At 42.6% G+C, this 20,476-nt stretch overlaps 1 protein-coding gene across 3 annotated transcripts in view; it reads left to right on the top strand.

Moving 5' to 3' along the window:
* CTNND2 (catenin delta 2) overlaps positions 1-20,476 on the top strand; it is a 784,675-nt gene that overhangs the window by 438,025 nt on the left and 326,174 nt on the right. For 2 of the 3 annotated variants that reach the window (XM_081089970.1, XM_081089969.1), the window contains exons 6-7: positions 6,219-6,388; positions 18,676-19,231. In XM_081089970.1, coding sequence (XP_080946096.1) covers positions 6,219-6,388; positions 18,676-19,231 — 726 coding nt within the window. Of the gene's footprint in view, positions 1-6,082; positions 6,389-18,675; positions 19,232-20,476 lie in introns of those variants that run through there. The other variant, XM_081089968.1, reaches the window with a different exon arrangement.

The raw sequence follows: 20,476 nt of genomic DNA, 5'->3' as shown, positions 1-20,476 counted from the left end.
TTTACTCTCATTTAAAATAAAGTAACACTTAACCTCCAAATCATTCTTAACCTTCCACAGAGACTGAATAGCAAGAGAGTGTGAATGAACTCAAATTCTCTGTCAGTTACAGATACCTGTGAATCTTCTTGGCATTATTTTTCAAGGGCTACATAAAGATTTGATATCATTTTGAAAGAATCAGTTTAACCTAAGAGTAATTATGGAATGTTTCTAAACTTCCTGACAAAGGTAAATCTTAATGAAGCCGTCAAGTGTCCAGTGCTCAAAGCGTCCACCTCAATTTGTAGGGTTTTTATTCCTCTAACTGTCCTGATTTAGCAGGCTCACAAAGCACTCATGAGCACCTATTTCAGACATTGCCTAGATCTCCTCCCTGTTTAACGCATTCTTGTTAACAACACTTTTCTTTTAATAGTAAAATGAGCCCTTGGAATTAAATTGATAACTCCTCTTTAGAGACCTTGTTTTATTCATGTGGCTTCAGCTTCCATACTGATCATTTTGATAGTTTTATCTCTGTCCTAAAATTTCATTTACACATAATCAAACGTTGAACTTGGAAATAATTTAAGTCCTAGAAAGATTAAATTTGTCAGATTATGTTACAGCCAGTATTAAAATCAAGCCCAGGGTAGCTTTCTAACTACATACTAGTAAATTCCCACCATCTCCTCCAAGTAATTTAAAAACCAAGTCCATCCTTCCCCAAAACACTGAGTTGTCAACACACACAATCTCCTGCCAATCTTTCCCTTGGGAATGCCACATGGTGGGAGTTTCTGCTTTTTCCATACCCATGGAGTGAATATATGTTGTATTCCGGGACAGATGTTCAACTGAAGCAGATCAGAATTAGCAACTCTCGATAAATCACCTTAAAACTTGTGGAAACAGAAGGTTCATGGCTGATTGTCACAGGGCAGTTCTGTCTGCTCAATTTTCTGGAAGGACTCACTTTGTAGTGTGGGAAACTCCTGGGGCTCATCGGAGTGTTGGCAGTAATATTATCCTTCCAGTGGTCGGCTGAAGAGTGTCCAGTAACTTTTGGCTCTTCTTCATTTCCTGTCTCCACTTGATCACCATGTCTTCATGAGCTTTTCCTATAAAATGTCTTTTAAGTAAGCAACTTTCTCTCCCTTCCTAATGAAGCCACTACCCCCACTAAGATAACTGTAGGTTTCCTTTCTCTGCACAGCAAAGGCCTGCTGCTGGTCTCTCCCGTATCTAAGCACAGAGCCCTGCTGCCTTTACCATAAATGTTCAGAATCTCTGCTCTCATCCTATCCCCCTCCTTCCAGATGTGTAATACTGTGCAAAATTCCTCTGCTAAACAATTAAAATCCCCAGTCTAGCCTGTTCAGAGGGTTAAGGTAACATAGAGGGATAGGATTAATATTCCCTGGACAGTCAGCCATCAGGGCAGGCTACGTGGAGGTGACATGTAAACAGCACTTTAAGAATGAGTTCGAGGTTGACAGAGAATGGAATTTCAGGCTGAGAGGACAGAGAGCTTTGTTTTTCTTATCTGGTTGCCCTGACACTAGATTTTGTTTTTAATATCAAGCAGGCCATTTTAATGATCTCTGTCTTGAAAGTCCCATTTGTAAAATGAAAGCTCACAGGGTGTTGAAAGAAAGCACTAGGTGATATATGGGACAGTACCGTTGTAAGGTTTTTAGGACAAACAAATTCCAATCAAGGCTTTATTATTCTCAGACCATGTGGCTATGCAATTAGATAATTAGACAATAATACTAATAACTAACATTTATAGAGTAACTTATATTTTTCTAAGCATTTGCACATCCATTATCGCATTAGGTGCTCAAATTTGCAGAGATTACATTTGTAGAGACCGAAAGCTGCAGTGTGGTTAAGAGCAGACACCCTGAAGCCAGACAGCCTTGTGAGCACCAAGCCTTACCACCAGATCTGTGGTCTCTGAGTGGGACCTCCGGGTCTGTCACCGCAACTAGGGATGAGGGTACTTTCCTCACTGGAGTCTTGTGAAGATTCAAGAAGTTAATAGAAGTCAAGTGCCCAGGGCAGTCCATGGGACTTAGGAAGTGCTCGGTGGAGGCTAGCTGGTATTACTAGCAGCAGCATCTTCATCATCATCGTCATTATCCGTACTTTCACCAACAGAAGGTGGACTAGAGCCCAGGACTGCTGAATTCTAAATAATGCCTTGAGAATGCCGTACTGAAGACCTCTAGCATTTTCTGTATTATTGCAAAGAATCTAGTCTAGTTAAGGTTTCCTGTATTCTGGGACTGGTGTTCGGCTAAAGAGGAAATAATTAGTAATTTTAGATGAAGTCTCAACAAAATGAGTACACATGATTATGAAAACTCTAAAATATCTGGTTCCTTTCGGAAGAAATTGTCTTTCTCAGTTTGGCTTATTTCACTTAGCATAATATTTTCTAGGTCCATCCATGCTGTCCCAAAGGGTAAGAGGTTCCTCTTTTTTTACAGCTGCATGGAACAGACTGACATACCTTGATGTGGGGTTGGGGTAGGGGGGACGAGAAGTGCTAAACCAAAGAACTTATATACATATATACCTAGGCCATAGACATGGGCAATAGGGTAGTGAAGAGCTCGGAGGTGGGTAGGGACTGGGAAGGTGTGGCTGACTTGGCCACACCTCTAACAATAAGGGAAAGATACAAGGGCAGTTTTCTCACAGGTTGCTCTGTGGTCTGTAGTCACTTCATATATTTGAAAGCATAATGAGACATTAATGTTTCACTCCAGCTTTGCCCCAGGTGTCTTTCTAGGATCATTGGAAGATTCCATGACCCTCATCTCTTTAGCACCCTTAGAATTTCTCCCCTCTGTCCAGTTGGGACTAGTGTGTCTTGATCAGATCAAGGACACATGCTCTCTGGAGTTTCATCAGTTTATTAAAAAATGGTTTCACTTCCTCTTCCTGGCCCCTGGGCTGAGTTATCTTGAGTAGATATTGAGTTCAGCTTTGTCCCATGAGGAGCAAGGTACAGAATGGTCCAAGACATCACTGTGACCAAGTCAATGTCCTGGAAGTGTACATACCCGAGTGTGCCCTCTGCTTTCTGTTATCTCAGAGGTCATTGTGACCCCCTGTTCCTCATAGTTGAAGTTTCTTCTGGAGCAATTAAGTGCAATGAAGGCAAGATTCCATTTCCCTGGTTGGAGTTTCAAGTCTAGGTCTCTTTCTCTCCTCCCACCGTAAGTGTTCTTGCATTGCCCCCATCACATTGCAGATACATTGCGTCCTCAAGACTTCAGCCTAATTTTACCACTAGCCCAAAAGCAAGACTTGACGGAAACCCTTAAGTTTTAGAGGGAAAAAGTCATGATTTACAGCTAAAAGCAATAAATGCTTTTGAAATCTATGGAAAATTGGTATTTTCTACTTCGATGAACAGTAATGTTGGTAAAGCTAATCAAGTGTTAGTTATATGTAAATTTTACTTGTATAATAAAGTAATTATGACTTGTTGTATCATATTAGCTTTTTCCATATTCTCATGTAGCTGTTCTTTCTAAATTGGAATGAATAATGCTGTTGATTTGAAACCTAGTGAGCGATGGTAAAATCGTTCTAAAATTTTTGCCTGTTGTCCTGACTGTTTCGTCCTTGACAGGTGATATGTCACTGTTGTAATATTATGATATATTGCTCATTACTTCAATTACCTTTGTCAGAGTACATTGACGTTTTATGCTGGAGATGTGTGAACAAAGTAATGAGATGGAGAATTTTGGTTTGTTTTCATTGAGTATTGATCAAATACTTGGCTGATTGTATAAAAGATGAAAAAATCTGATTATTTCGTGATGTATATTTCAGGAGCACATAAATCATATTTTTAACTGAAATACCTTTTGAAAAGTATTTTCAATTGTCACCTTAAGATCCTACACGGAAAGCATTTGTAGATTTCTGGAGCTAATTTTATGAATCTATTCAGAATTTATAAATCGTTTTGCTTGCTAACTATATCTATAATAAAGTTCATCAGTGTAAAGTCACATGGTTTTTTTTGAAAGGCAAATAACCAGGACATGCAACTCTTCTGCTTTATAGATTGTGTTAAACTATCGATATGAGAGTAAATATTTTATTTTATTCCATTTTATTGACATTTCCAAAGGTCTGTGCACTGTTGTATCTGTTTCAGTTTTCACTGCCCTGGAGATGCTTTATCTTGGGGCAGGAGACATGGCAGGGCTTGGGCAGAGAAATAGCCCAAGAAAGTCTCGTGGGAAGGTACCTGTTGTCAGTGACCACTAGCCTTAAAGGGCTTTGGCTCTTCCACCATAGCTTACTCTCTCCCATTGGGTTGTGGCTTTCAGGAAGGTAGGGACCAAGGAGAAAACCCTTGGGCAGAATTCATCACCATCTCCCAATGCTTACTATACCTCCTCCTCCTGACAGTCAGTCCCCATCCATCCCTGCCCCCACCAATGGTCCCCCTTTCCCTTCCCATGTGTGGTCTCCCTTCCCTTCCAGAAGCTGTCCCATACCTCAGCCTGCCCTCCCCTGTGCCTCAAAGACCACTTGTTGGCTCTGTCTCTCTTTTTGGCAGTTTCCACGTCAGCAGTGGGGGCAGTATGTTCCTGAATGAAACACTCAGAATATGCACTCCCCACAGAGACATCATATAGCTGGTGATTGGGCCTGTAATACCATCAGTATGGATTAAACAATTTCTTTGCTGGCTATTGCAAACTTCGCCAGCTAGTATATGCTGTTTACTTGGGACTCTATTTTCTAAATTAAAAGAAAACGGATTACAATTATACTTTTGTTATGCTCTTCATGATGAAATTGGGTTGGATGGAAATGTTTTTATTTTCTTCCTTGACTTTTTTCCCAGGAACTGTACAGATCCCAAAATACCAAGTCTTTACCATGTTAGTTAATTGGCTTATTATTTAATATCCAATGATGAAAAAATATTTTTACATTGTTCAGAATGTCCATCGGGGTATCAGAGGGGGTGGGAGGGTCTTAGACGGTAAAAATTACATGAACCAATGTTTTTTAAAGAGCACACATCATTTCATAAAAATAAGGCTTATGCCACATCGAATTTGCAGTCTTGGTTGAAATATAAAGTTACGTTCTATTCTTTAAAAGAAAGAAATAAAGATCTTGAAATTTGCTCATACTTATTAGAAAAGACTCTATTGTCTAAAACAGCCAGAGAGAGAGATATAAAGGATGAGATAGCAATTATGTCTTAGTCTGTGTGTATGTAATTTCCCTCCATCCAAAAAGAAGTAACTTGCTCTATGGTTAACATAACATGAGAAAATTTGTGTTGCCAAATCCTCCTCCTCCCAACTCACTCTGCTTACTCCAATCCCTTTTCAAACATACACAATGGAAATTGACAAGTACACTTCCACTCCTCTATACTTCTTTTTTAATTCCCTAAGTAAATATGAAATTTGATTAAAGAAATTTTGCTTAAAAAGAACATGAACAAACTATTGCAAGGATCCCATTACATGAAATGCAAGAAAATAAAATAATTTCTTTTGCAAAGTATAATTTAAGGCTGAAGCCAGGAACTTCTTCCCACTGCTCCATCACTTGCACTGTCAGTCATGTTAACATCACCATTTGTAGCACTGTGTCCTGTCTTTGTTCTCCTGCTGTGCACAGATGTGATGGCAAAGATTACTATCCATCAGAAATCCTCTGAGAAAGAGCGAATTCTACATTGTAGGAAGAGCTATTAATATTTTAAGCACTGTCAACCCTTCAGGGGTTGAGGTATTACATCACTATAAAATTATGTTCCTGATTGGAAGGTTTTGAGGGTTTTTGCAGCCTGATAATTAAGTAGGAGATATAATTATATTAATGCAATTAATATGTATTAATAGGTGGACTTTTAAATGTTTCTGATATTGTCTGATCCAAAAATAACTACTTGATTAACTAATGTGTCTCATAAGAAATATGTCTATGTAGGTCAGGATGAGATCATTTGAAAAAAAAAAAAAACTACTCATTTGAGAACTCTCAACCTCAAAAAAAAAAATCTCATTTAAGAGCTGGAGTCAAATTATATGGTCATTTTAGTTCTCAGAATTCAAAGCATAGATGGCTGGAATCATGTGTGTGATAATTCTAGGCTACTCTCAATAAATAATACATGTCATTTCTGCTTCACTGAGGCTGTCACTTACTGCTCTAAATGACTTTCAATGCAGGGCCCAGCCTGCTCTCCCAGAGTGCACTTCAGCTCAATTCCAAACCTGAAGGGTCCTTCCAGTATCCAGCCAGCTACCATAGCAACCAGACCCTGGCCCTGGGTGAGACAGCCCCATCGCTCCCTGCCCGCAGCACACAAGCCCGAGGTGCTGGCCAGAGCTTCAGCCAGGTATGTGAGAATGGGGCCCTCTGCTGTGTTGAGCTGTGGGGTCCAAGGGGACAGTCCTGGAGCAGAGCTGTGAGAAAGCCACCGTGACCCCTCCTGCCTTTCTGCGACATGCCTCACAACTTCCTAAAATGCCTCTGGTGCTGTGAGTGAAGGAAATGAATAATAAAATACCATTATGGAATAACACTGAGTTGTAAGCATGTGTTCTTTAGGAATATCTGTGAGTTGCTCATGCTATATTTACACTCTATATATTTATCTGTATGGGTATGTGAATATGTGTCCTTACTATTTCTGTGTCTATATGAGATATAAATATGGCATACATTCTGCTTTTGTGTATGCACCTGAAATAATTTTTATTCTCCTAAAAAAGCATAAAATTATTCTTTGGGGTGACTCATATAAAGAAACATAATGCCAATGCATAATCAAGTATGTAGAACTATTCTGGAGATAATTGTGATCATTCAGGAATAGTTACACTTTGTCAAGTTTTTTGAAATGTACCCTTAGTTGTTCCTTTAAGGTATATACTTGTTCTTATAGTTTCAGTGCACAGATTCATTAGCTGCCATTCAAACCAGCTCCAGGTTAGTAGACATTAGAAGTAGCTACTAATCTGAATTTTTTTTCACAAAAAGTGTAAATGTTGTGCTAGATCCATAAATGGATGGGTGGATGGATGGATAGATGGATGGATAGGTATATAGCTAGGTAGGTATTTTTGTTTTGATAACTTTAGAATTCAAGATATATTCCATCAACCTAGAAGATGTATTGTATCTTGTTTTAAGCTATTTTGAACTTATTTTCAGCAGGATAAGGCCCTTTTAATCCCTTGATCTTGGAATGAAGAACCCACAGCTCCAAAAGCAATCCCTTCAGCTGGCTAGATTGATTTCACCCTTTCTGCATTTACTGGCTTGTACATATGCTATCTGACCCACCACCGGCTCCTATAACAACCAAACATCTTTGTCACCAGTTTATTGTCATTATTCCATCCATGTGTCTTTCCAACTAAACTGAAAGTTACTTGGGGACAGGATCATTTTCATCTTAATCAGCAGCTTCTTGCCACCCACATGGCCCCCAATAAATGTGTGCTGACAGAGAGGAGGCAGGGCGACTTAGAATGGCCTAGGACAGTCACTGCGAGAGGCCTACTTTAGGAGACATGGATATACATGAAACAAAACCTGAAAAGTCTCAGTGCATTTCTACTATTAACTTATTGCCCAGCAATATATTTAAAAAATGATTGTGTTCTTCAAGCAAAAAAACCCTTGTCCATCATTGCTTTATAACTTTTACGTGGTAATGCTGAGCTATAGAATTTGTGGATAAAAGGGAGTGGCAAATAAAAGATTTACTGAGAAGATAGGCCTGTCCCTTTTTCTTTATATGAGTAACCCCAAAGAATAATGTTATGCTTTTTTCGGAGAATAAAAAATTGTTATTTAATTTTTTGAAATAAACAAGTGAGATTCAGCCATTTTTAATCCTGATATCCAGCCATACTTCTTAGTGGAAGAAGCTACATTCAGAAATAAGGCACATTTTTATACTCAAATTAACCTATGACAGCTATGGACTTAGCTTTTACCAGTTCCTAGAACTGTACCTAGAAAAACCGTAAAGTTCTACTTTTCTCATAAATATCTGAGACCCCTGTAATTTGAGTTGTAAACACTGAGTCAACTTTAAAAAATCTGTATTTCCATATAGATGAGCATCATGAAAATGGAAATATCAATATAAAAGGCAAACTAAGTTAAACTTCAACTTACCCACCTGCCAGGTAAATGAGTAATGCCAATAACCTTTGCCTCCAACTTATCACCTTTGTCATACCTAAACTGTAAGTATCCTGTAAACCTGTTCACACATAGCTATGCAATAACTAGCTGCAAAATCAAAGCTTTCTTATAAAAGTAATAGTTACCATTTATTGAGCACCCACAAATAATCTGTTTTACATACATTCTCATATTTAATCTCCCCAAAAGGGCTGTATTACTATTTACATTTTTAGAGACTTGGAAACTCAAGCTCATCACATTTAGACAAGCTGTCATGCCCCATTTTAAGGCAGCAATAGTGAGAATAGGAACAGAATCTTGACTGAATTGAAATCTGATCATTCTAGGAGAAAGTGTTTCATAGTTTTTATTTATTTATTTATTTATTTATTTATTTATTTATTAAATTGATTGGGGTGACATTGGTTAACATGAACATATAGGTTTTAAGTGTGGGTATCTATGTCACAAGATCTGTATATTGCGCCATGTGCCCACCACCCAAAGTCTAGGCTTTATTATATATAGGCTTTATTATATATATATACATATATATATATATATATATATATATATATATATATATATATTCACTTCAATCAAATGAATCTAGAGTTTGAACCTATTAAGAGGTGTATAAATGCAGACAAGCAATGTGGCCATGTATCTGTTTCCATGTTGAGGGTGTCCCTCCTTGTGAGAGTCTATTCCATCTTCCACTAACTGCTGTGGAGTAAAACGGTAGAAACTCTAAACTGACAAGATTGGGCTTCACATTAAAAGTCTGCTTTAAAGTTTAATCAGAAAGTATATCTAAGTTGTAAAGATACCAGAACTCTGTATTTGAAGTCATCAGGGTTATAGTTTGAAGGCATCTATAAATGTGAATGTTGAAGGTGATAAGTTGGAGGCAAAGGTTATTGGCATTACTCATTTACCTGGCAAGTGGGTAGGATCTAATCTAAATACTGAAATCTAATTCACCCAATTCATAGGAGTGAGGCTGTTGGTGACTATCTGAGTTCTGTTTATTTCAGCTAAGTGGTGGATGGATATCGGTACCAAGATTTAGTTTCAGCTTTAGTGTGCTGCGGTATGGGAGGTGTGTTTTATTGAGTTAGAGGACCTGTGACTCCCAAATTGCCAGAGAAATGCTGAACACGTCAGCCAGTATTTTCACTCAGCAGTTAGCTTTATACCTTGAAAACTCCAGTAAGATCTCCTTCATAGGATTGTCTTGGGAATCCCTTTATTCCAGTGGTTTTGCAGAGTCCTCTGACTCATTCTTTTCAATATTCTGACGGGTGCTAAAGCTCATTACTTCAAGGCTAGATTAATTTTCAGAATATCCTGTAGTCATAAAGTCCCAAAGAGGGCTAGTAAATTTCAAATTATGGCAGTAGATATTAGACCAATTTAATAAGGTCAATAATCAACAGAAAAGCATTGCATTGCTTGGTCTGGAAGAGAAAGTGTAATTCTAAAGCAAGTGATTTTTCAATCTTAGTGATTTTCTCTCATTCATAAATCAAATTGGAATGCAATTTCAAAGCAATATCACAAATGTTCAATGATCCTAATTTCAATTTTTAAAAATCTAGTTTATTCAACATAATCATCGTTTCGGTTATCAACACCAGGCTCTATGCCAGGCCCTGGCAATATGTGCGCAGCCTGCATTGCCCCATTGTATCAGTTTGAATAAAACTGGGTCACAAAAATTGTCAAAAAATATTCATTCTCTTGTATTTCCCTAACTAAAATCTTTTAAAGTCATTCTCCATAGGCTTTAGGATGAGTTTGTGGGGCTTGGCTGGAGGAGAGAGAGTATAAGATTCTTCCCAAGAACCCCAAGGCCATTCCGGGAAGTAATAGGAGTCCATGTATAGCTACTCCTCTCCTTGCTCTCAGCATTCTTCTCAGCTACCCTGCTCCAGCATCTAACAGTCTGTAGGTTACCCCTCCATTCTTCCCTTCCTTCTCTAGGTCAACCGTGACCTTTGTGTGGCTGTTTTGAGGTGCCTCCATGAAAATAGATCCAGTCTTTCCATTACATTTACGTGTCTCTGGGTTATTCTTTAAAGCACTCAGGGTGTTTATTGTGTGTCTGCTGTATGTCATGAGCTGATGTATCTGCTTGGTATGAAATAGTAAAAAAATAGGACCCTGACCTCCAAGAACGATTCTAGAATCAGTGGTAGGGACTCAGAAAATCAGCACAGTAAATAAGTCAATTGCATAGTTTTTTAGATGACAGTGATTCCTATAAGGTTTGCAGCCTTTCCTATAAGGAGGAAACGAATGCAGAATAGGATGAGTGGGACTCAAAGTGCAGGGTGGGTGTGGCATAGGAGGCCTTGTGGAAAAGGTGCCCTTTGGGCGAAGACATGAGAGAGAAGAGGGAGGAAGCTGGGGGACAGCACAGCAAACGCATGGCTCCTGGATGGGTGGGCTGGCTTGCTAACAGGACAGCAAGGAGGTCAGGGTTGTTACAATGGGTGCAGGAACGGTGAGGGGATGGGAGACCCAGAGCAGATCATTGTGTGGAGCTTGTGTTTTACTCAGATTGAAATGAGGAGCGGGTAGAGAATGGTAAGCAGAGGCACAACATGGCCTGGTGTATATATTGAAAGCTTCGTTCTGTCATATCACATATAATAATACCCTACAGCAAGTTGCATGTAAGCCTGTTTCTTCCCATCAGATTGCCTTCCTGTAAGAGCGTAAATTTACAAAATTAATCTCCATATCCCAAGTAACTGGCTCAGGGTTCACCAGATGCGCATCAGGTTCCTCCAACTCCAGTCTTACTCCTTATAATCATATTGCAAAAGGCTGTGGGTGGTGAGACGTTGAGAGAGTTGGCTCTCCACCAGGCTCTGTCTGCTTCTACTCACATACCATTTCCGACGGATTACATGAAATGCTGAATGTAAAACGTCTGGCATAGAGCAGTCACTCTAAAAATGTTGGTTTCTCCTCATGTCCAAACATCAAGTAGTCTCATCAAGCATGTTGCCCTTCAAGGAAACCAAATATGCAAGATGTAAGAAAGTCTCACAGGAACCTAAAGATTTTAAAGCCACTTTCATGTTCCCCAGCAGAACTGAAGAAGTGTGTGCACAGGCATAATCCTAGGGAAACACCTGCTTGCGGCAGGAAGTTAAGAATTGCGCGATAGTTCTGTTCAAGAAGACTGAGCAATAGCAGAGACTCTAGGAGAGCAATGAACTTTCAAGAAGCAAAATTGCCATTTCTTTTTTATCCGGCCTATCTATTTAAGGCTGCACTGACTTCTCTGTCTTAAAAGTTCTCATTGGGCCCTAACTGGTTTGGCTCAGTGGATAGAGCATCGGCCTGTGGACTGAAAGGTCCCAGGTTCAATTCTGGTCAAGGGCATGTACCTTGGCTGTGGGCACACCCCCAGTAGGAGTGTGCAAGAGGCAGCTGATCGATGTTTCTCTCTCATCAGTGTTTCTAACTCTCTATCTCTCTCCCTTCCTCCTTGTAAAAAAATCAATAAAATAAAATAAGTTCTCATTGATGCTATATCGTAATTATAAATATGCTGTGTGCTCACTTCTGCCAGAGGCTGGTGTGTTCGTTGAGTTTGGAACATTATGAATGGTGAACTCGCACATCAGGCAGTTGTGAAGGTCAAGGCCTGGTAGACACAGAGACCCCCAGAGTGCAAAGGATGAGCAAATCCCTAATAAACACCTACTTATTGATCGTTGAACGACGGGGGTTATACTGACAGACTAGTGTAACATCTCTCCAGTTTGCTTAATTATGATACAAGCTGTTTACTTGGAAAACACAAAATCGCAGAGATATGTTTAGTGGACATCATGCAGCATTCGGAGGAGAAATCATATCACTTTGTATACTTTTCTTGGCATATCTTGGGGAAAGCGGCAGTTTATTTGCTTTTGAGAGAGTGTTCAGGTGCCTACCTACTGGAAATATTTTGTCATTGTTCTGCTTTAAAATCTTCTCCCTCCCTTTTCTCTTTCCAGCATAAATATATTTAATCTGACTTTAATAATTGAAAACGTTCTCATGGCAGGGAGAGCCATGTATGCATTCTACTATAACATTTCCTGTTCTTAGCAAATATTTGAGCTATTGAAGTCATACTAAATGAGCATCTTGCTGAAATAAAAGTTTTATGCAGTGTAGTTTTGCCAAAGCTCATTTTTTTTTTTTTTTTAGAAAGAGCTGCCATCAAGAAACCCCTCCTTACGTATTCTCAGAGATAAAGTTTTATTTTTTTCTTCTAAATGTTCTTTCCCCTGGCAGACCCTATTAGTGACCATATAAAATACTTTCAGAATACTCATTCATAATTTTCCTAATCATACTTTTATTAAAGGGAGGCCAGCAAGAAGGCAAACCACCCAGGATGCAAAAGCCTACGGCACTCTGTTTCCTGGGAAATGGACCCACTGCCACCTTCGTCCAGCTCCACTGACAGGGACAGTGTGGTTTGCAAGATCTCTCTCCCCCACACTCTCCACCTCTTTCATACTTTTGGGACAGTCGTGCAAAGAGAAAGCATTGTCTCCAAAATCATAGCTCTCCTGGTTCTTTGAAATGAGATGTTCTCACCAGAGAAAGGCATTCCTTCCAAGTGCTTTGTTTTTTCAGTTGCTCAAGTTTACTTTGCTCTGGCACGTTCCGTGTTAGCAGGATGTCACTGCCTGGTAACCCCAGCCTTTCCTCCTCCCAGCAGGGGTGACTCCAGGGACAGTCTGGGAACTGTGTACGGAGCCTCCTTTTTACTTCGTTTCGTGTTTTTACCAAAACCAGCCCTCCTCAAGGGAATTGCTAGACAAGGTACTTGATGATTTTACTTGGCTATTTCTGAAATCAAACGTTTCTCACGGTATCAGGATTTTCTACCTTGGGAATTATTTTAGAAAGTGGCACTTTCTGAAGACACTTTCAAAGGAGAAGTAAAATTTAGGAAGCAATGATAGTAGTGTTCAAGCACATTTATCCCAGGGAGTAAGCTCAAGGGCACAAAACTTAGGTGGGGATGTAGATTCATTTTAATTGCATCATATTACAGGACACTTCATCTGACACCTAAGTAAGACTGTTTACATTGTGGAGTTGCTGATTTCTTGTTTCCAAGTTGTGAGAGTAAATGTCTTTGCTCCTATACAAGTGCAAGCTTAATGCCCTATGCAAACGCAGCTTAGGAAAGCTCAACAAATCCTCAGATGTTTTAATCAGCATACATAGCTGATAGTACTAAATCACGCTACCAGTTTGTTTTGGTTTAGAGTGGATTTCTTCAAAGATGGTATTTTACCCCCAAGCATGTCCTGTTTGGGGGTATTTAAAAATTGTTCAGGCTTTTTAACTCATGGAAAGAAGTCTTCCATCCTTGTTTTTACTTTCTCAAAGCCCTGTCACCACTTAACCCTCTCTTCACTCCCCGATGGGTCCCGGATTGGAGAGGGTGCAGGCTGGGCTGAGGGACACCCCCCTCCCGTGCACGAATTTCGTGCACTGAGCCTCTAGTATAATATAAAAACCACTACTGTAGTATATTCTAAACCTGATCCCTCTGAAACTTACACGTAAACTATCATGCAGATGAAATATTTGATATGACAGAGCTTTATTGAGTTAGGTGTATTGCTCCTGTCTCATTAAAACACAATTCCTGCATGTTTTAAATCTGAGGTATAAGCTACATACGGCATTCATAGAAATTGGAAGTAATGTTTTTCATTTTTCTCTTGATGAAGTTCCCATAATAGGAAGCAAGAAAGGAATGACATTTTATGTTCACAAAACTCTGCCTGTCAGAGGCTATTCTGCCAGGGCATCTGCTGGCAATATTCTACTTATCAATTTCACATACCTGGTCCCCCATTTTGGAGGGGTGGGAATGACAAAGTAGCCCTTCAAAGAGCTGAAAATAAAAACACCAACAGGAACTGTTCCTGCCAAGAGCTCATGCTGTGATCCAGGGCAGTTTTGGAGCCCAATCTTCTCTAAATCTATTGAAAAATTGTTATATCGTCTTTTCTCTTCTAAAGGTCTCATCATCAGTGAAAATAGTATTTTAATTCCCATTGCTAGTACATACACATGCCCAACTATCCTCTGGGATGAAGGGTGTGGTTGTCTTTTTTGATTTTTTTAAGTGAAGTTTTGCAATTCTAACTTTAAAATTGGATTTACAGTTTAGTGGTGTTTACATACATTTAAGGTAGAATTGAGCTTCCACGCCAGTAAAGTGGATGCAATACTTTGTGTGTTGAAATGTGTATATATTGTATCTAATCCAATGAGCTCGGCAGTAATAAGCCAGCCTATGAATTGGGCAGGAGGCTTGAAGTGCAGCCTTTTGTATCCCTAACTGGCTAAGAACTGCTAAATGAATTCCACAGTGGAACAAAAAAATAAACACAAGAATGGAAACAAGCTCCCTAAAGATTACTGTTTTTGTCTAATTCATGTTAAAAACATATTTCTTAGTTTAGCCAAAGAACCACACTTTGTCCTCCATAGGCCACTGAACGGAGTGTAACACCCCTGGATTATATATTGTAAACTGCAGAAGGGCTTATACAACTGTGTGATCCAGTAAGGTCGCCACTGGCCACACTTGAGTACTTAAATTCAACTTAAATCAAACAGTTCAGATCAAATGTGTGTTAAAATCCAGTGCACATGTCAAGTGCCCACTAGGCCACTGTGTCTGTTGGCTGTCATATTAGACAGTGAAGATTTTAAACATTTCCACCATGAACAATATCAATCTGAAAGAGTATATAACATTTTAGTGGTTACGTTTTTCTCTTCTCATGTAAAAATTATTGGCTAAATTTCACCAATATCTTGCAATATTTAGAAATATTTTTGATTGGCTGCTACAGCCTGTCAAAATTTGTGGAGCTAGTGTGGCAGTTCTCAAAACTTCGGCAGATTCGTGGCTATTGAACAAACCTTATTAGACAATAGTATCCAGCAGAATTAGCATTCCTGAGACTCAAAGTTCCAACAAATTAAAAAAAAAAAAAGTTCCAACATATTAAAAGAAAAGTGTTTGTAAAATTTATTCAAGGTTTCTCTAGGATCTGTGTCATTCTAATATTTAAATATTAGAATAATTTTTCATGTTGGTATCAAATTCGTGCACCAGTGGGGTCCCTTGGCCTGGCCTGCGGGATCAAGCCAAAACCAGCTCTCTGTCATCCCCCGAGGGGTCCTGGATTGCAAGAGGGCTCAGGCCAGGCCGAGGGACCCCACCAGTGCACAATCGGGGCCAGAGAGGGATGTGGGAGGTCTCCAGGGTATGTCTGGCCCATCTTGCTATCTCCGGATTGACGGTACCCCAGCAGCAAGCTAACCTACAGGGTGGAGCATCTGCCCCCTGGTGCTCAGTGCACATCATAGCAAGCGGTTGAATGGCCTTAGCATATCATTAGCATATTATGCTTTGATTGGTTGAATGCATGACAAGACACTTAACATATTAGGCTTTTATTATGTAGGATTCTGCTACTTGGTAATAACACCATTAATGTCTTGTATGGTTATTATGAATATCGTATATCCAAGACATAAGGAAAAGTGTTTGTTGTGTTGTAAGCAAGGGGCTGTTGTCACACCCTCTGGTACTCTTTCTCCTTGTGCTCCTGCGGGAAGACTTCACAGAAATCGCTGCCTGAGGCTCTCCTGTCCCTTGCCTGCTGGGTCCTGTGCTGCTGAGCATTGCTCAGGGCCCAGGAGAGTTGCAGAAATAAAGGAAAGGCAGAAGCTGACTGCCTACACCTTAGCAAGTGCTTCCCAGACCAGCAGCAGCTGCTAGAAATGCAGACACTCTGTCCCACTCCATCCCCTGCAGCACAGTCTCTTCTAGCTCAGTGGCTTGCAGACTTTAGGGATCACCAAAATCCCAGTGATCCAGAGAACTTGCTAAAATGCACACCTTTGGGCCCCTCCTTCTGAGTTTCTGAATCAGTAAAGAGGAGGTGATGCCAGCACTGCTCTGGATGCTAGCTGCTGGAACAGGGACCACACTTGGAAAACCACTGCTCTAGGGATAACTCTCACGTTCGGTTGCACATTGGAATCACCTGGTGAGCTTCCAAAAAGCCTGATGGTTAAGCCTCACCTCCAGAGATTCTGAGTTAAATGGCTAGAGTACAGCATGGATACTGGGACCTCTTCAAAAGCTCCCCTGGTGATTATAACGTGCAGCCAGGTTTGAGAAGCCCAGTCTGTACATTTCATGCTCAGAACTTCTTCCAAGAGGAAAGCAAGAATTGGGTCTAAGCACCCCCATGTCTCTGGATGCTGCTGGAATATCTCTTGGGGGTTCAGGGTAAGCACAGCAGTTCTGCACTTCTCCACCTTCCTCTGCCCATGACAGCCCTCATTGCCAAAGTCTCGGGACCAGCTTTACTAACAGTTTTTTCATTCATTCCATAAACATTCGTGGCATCTCTGCTATGAATCAGTCTTTGCTCTAGTTTCTGGAGACACATCATTGAACAAATCATGGAGCTTACATTTACTCCCCACCGACTGTTAAACTCAAAATACGTGCTCTGTGGTGTGAGAGGAGAATCAAATCAGACTGAACAGAGGACTGGTAAATACAGATTTTATTCAGAAATAAATGATTGCAACAGGGGAAAGAGACCTCAGTCTAGACTGGGTTCAATTGCAAATATAACAACAGAAAAATGGGAATTTATAGCTGAAGACCAGGGTCGGGTCAGTGGGTAGAAAGTTACTAAGAGGAAACACCATGGGGAAGGGGTTCTGGTTAAAGTGACCCGGCAGGATGCTTGCTGAAGGCAGGCCTGGGTGCTGAGATGCCGCCTGGGGACGGTGGCAGAGGAGGAACTCTGCCTGATATGGAGGGTGAGCGGACGTGGGGGAAGAGGAAGGGATTCTGTAGGATTCTTGCCAAAACTGTGCAATGCAGAGATGAGCACAGGGCCTTGTTCAAACAAGAGGGGCTTGACTAGAGTTTGCTCAAGGAGAGAATCTTTGTCAGTGGCGAAAGGGAGAAAGAGAGAGAGAGAGACAGAGAGACAGAGAGAGAGGGAGAGACTTACACATACATACCAAATATGTATATTATATGTAAATAAATACACACACCCCTCACAAGGAGAATGTCTTTCAACCGTTTGATTCCCTGTCATTCCATGCAGCTCTTACTAGAGGATTTTGATGTTGCTCCTTTAATTCCCTTAGCTTTTCGCATGAGTCTGACATCCCAGATAAAATTTGGAATGCTGTGGATGTGGGGATGGAAGAGCCCAGTCTGTTATTTGCCAGTTGCCATTCCAAAACGGGTGGAGAGGCATAATTGAAACTTTTAATGGATAGCATCTGTTCAGTCTCTCTCACCCTTCCCTTCATCTCGTCAGCTTCCTCCTCCCCACCCAGTTCCCATCCCTAATTTCAAAGCCTTCCTTCCCAGCGCCTCTCTTTCTGTGTGTACAACCCCACCCGACTTTTCACACCAGCCTGCTCTCAGAAACCTCTCTGCTCCTCAGGGAAGCCGGGATCCTCCCGGACCTCCTGCCCAGAAGAGGTTGACAATGTAGTGTTTTCATTCGAATGCAAATTTGGCTCTGGATGAGAGTCAAGGAAAGTGATTTCCCCTCCAACTGTCTCCGCCCCAGCCCTTGTGGTCTTTTGTGTTCCTGTATAGGAAGGGGGACCACTGACTTTTCAGTGTGAAGACACAGCTGCAGGGGGCTCTTAAAAGTGAGCCACAGAAAGAGATGCTGAAAGATTTGGAGCGCAGCATTACAGTCTAGAAAAGGGAGGCTTTTTAATTTGCAATTGCTGATTCCTCTAGAAGTGTGTGTGTGTGTGTGTGTGTGTGTGTGTGTGTGTTTCATCACACTGAAAGACCAAGCGTCTTTATTGCAAAATAATACTTTCCCCTCCTTTTTTGTTATCCAAGAAGAATTCGCAAGACACTTGCACAGAATAAACTCTAGGAAGTATGCTCTCCTTGCTGTTCTCCCGATAAGTATGCAGCTTGGCCAGTTTCGGAGGCAGAAACTGTTTCCAGGGGAATGCCCGTGGGGGCGGGGGTGGGGGGGTGGAGATTTAATGCCTGAATTTCTCGTTAACACTAACAGATCGTGATTGCCCTCAGCTAGCTCAAGGTGGCCCTGTTGGGTGGCTTTTTAAAATCCTCATGTGACTACTGCGATGCCTCTGCTATTCCAGAAACATCTTCGCCCCGTTAGCAGAATACTGTCCCCTTTACCACACCTGCTGCCACTGTCAGCCGCCTTTGCTAGTTGTTTTTTTCTTTCTGTTGGAGAAACACCTGCCTGACGCTGGAGGGCCATCGGGATCCCGCACGCAGCATTGCTCTCGGGCGGCGGGGCGCCCCGCGTCCCTCCCTCGCCGGGCGGGGGGCGGGCGGGGCGCCGAGCTTCCCCGGCTAAACGCGCGTGTTCTCTGCTCTCCCGCGCACAGGGCACCACGAGCCGCGCGGGGCACCTGCCGGGGCCCGAGCCCGCGCCGCCGCCGCCGCCGCCGCCGCCGCGGGAGCCGTTCGCGCCCAGCCTGGGCAGCGCCTTCCACCTGCCGGACGCGCCGCCCGCCGCGCTCTACTACTCCAGCTCCACGCTGCCCGCGCCGCCGCGCGGGGGCTCCCCGCTGGCCGGCGCGCAGGGCGGCTCGCCCACCAAGCTGCAGCGGGGGGGCTCGGCCCCCGAGGGCGCCGCCTACGCCGCGCCGCGCGGCTCCTCGCCCAAGCAGTCGCCCAGCCGCCTGGCCAAGTCCTACAGCACCAGCTCGCCCATCAACATCGTCGTGTCCTCGGCCGGGCTGTCCCCGATCCGCGTGACCTCGCCCCCCACCGTGCAGTCCACCATCTCCTCCTCGCCCATCCACCAGCTGAGCTCCACCATCGGCACGTACGCCACCCTGTCGCCCACCAAGCGCCTGGTCCACGCGTCCGACCAGTACAGCAAGCACTCGCAGGAGCTGTATGCCACCGCCACCCTCCAGAGGCCGGGCAGCCTGGCAGGTAAAGGGCTCCCTGCCCACCTTCCCTGGCTCCGCCATGGGGGCACCTGGGCACATTGTGGGGTGGCTGGTGGGCAGGATGGAGACGTACAGCTGGGTTGGAGCCATGCTCAAGCTGGGCCTGTCTGTGGGCCAGGGTCCAGCATCTGCAGGGCGTCCCTAGGCTGCGGGAGGATCTAAACTAAAATAGGCTGCTTCTTTTTAAAAAGTAATGCAGTCTCTCAAACTCTAATTCCTCCCCCATCAGAAGATTTAGACATTCGTAAAACTAAGTCAAATTTAATGAAGAATCTCATAGACCTGTTGATTGTATCCAGAAAAAGACCAAAGCAAGTAAAACTGACCATATTTATATGATTACCTATAGTGATCTACACTTAGCTGTAGAAGAAAGTATTGGATTTTCCCCAAAGTTGACATTCAGTTTACATTGATTTCAGTAGTAGTGAAAAAAGTAACCAATGATGAATTGCCTTGAAATTTTACTACTTGGTTATGGCTGGAATGTATTGTATTTTATCTAAATTTAGTCACTGGGAACAGTAAAGGACTCCCCCACACCTGTCAGTGAATTTACATGTGGGAAGGGTGACGATAATGAAGGCCCTTGAATTTGTACTTATTACAGGGAATGAGGGGCTGGGGTTGGGAAAGAAAGCTGCTTTTCCCTGCCCATACAGAGTAGGTAACGTGTCTGTGGTTGGTCCTTTTGTCCATCAGAAACCAGGCTGAGCAGGTGACTCTGCTGGTAGCACCATATGTTCAGCTAAACCAGACATGATGATTGAAAAACTAATGTGTTGTCTCCCAAACACCTGACAACTCACCTGGGTTTATTGGCAACTCTTTTCTTCTTATGAAAGTGCTAGGGGCCCAGTGCACGAACTCATGCACCTTGAAAGGAACTGTGCATCACGAGGCTACAGTGGGCACAGGGGAGGGTCTTGGCCCATCTTTCATGCCTCTGCCCGGCCACTCCCGCTGCAGCCCCTGGTCCCCTGTCTGCCAGCAGCCCTGCTCTTGCCACCACTGCTCCCAGGCACTGATGGCGCCAGCCCCTCCTGCACCCACTGACAGCATGGAGCCATTGGGGCCAGAGCCAGCAGTGGGTGGGAGCGGGGCCGGCGCCGTCAGCTGGTGCAAGCCGCGGCTGCTGCCCCCATCGACCCCCAGGAGCAGGGGGAGGTGGAGAAGCCCTGAGGGGCAATTGGGATTGGTGCCGGGTGCCTGCAGTGGGTGCGAGTGG

This window comes from Myotis nattereri (assembly GCF_964212035.1).
Source record: "Myotis nattereri genome assembly, chromosome: 4".
NCBI lineage: Eukaryota > Metazoa > Chordata > Mammalia > Chiroptera > Vespertilionidae > Myotis > Myotis nattereri.
Note: the sequence above shows the minus strand (reverse complement) of the source record. Positions and strands in the feature narration are given on the sequence as shown.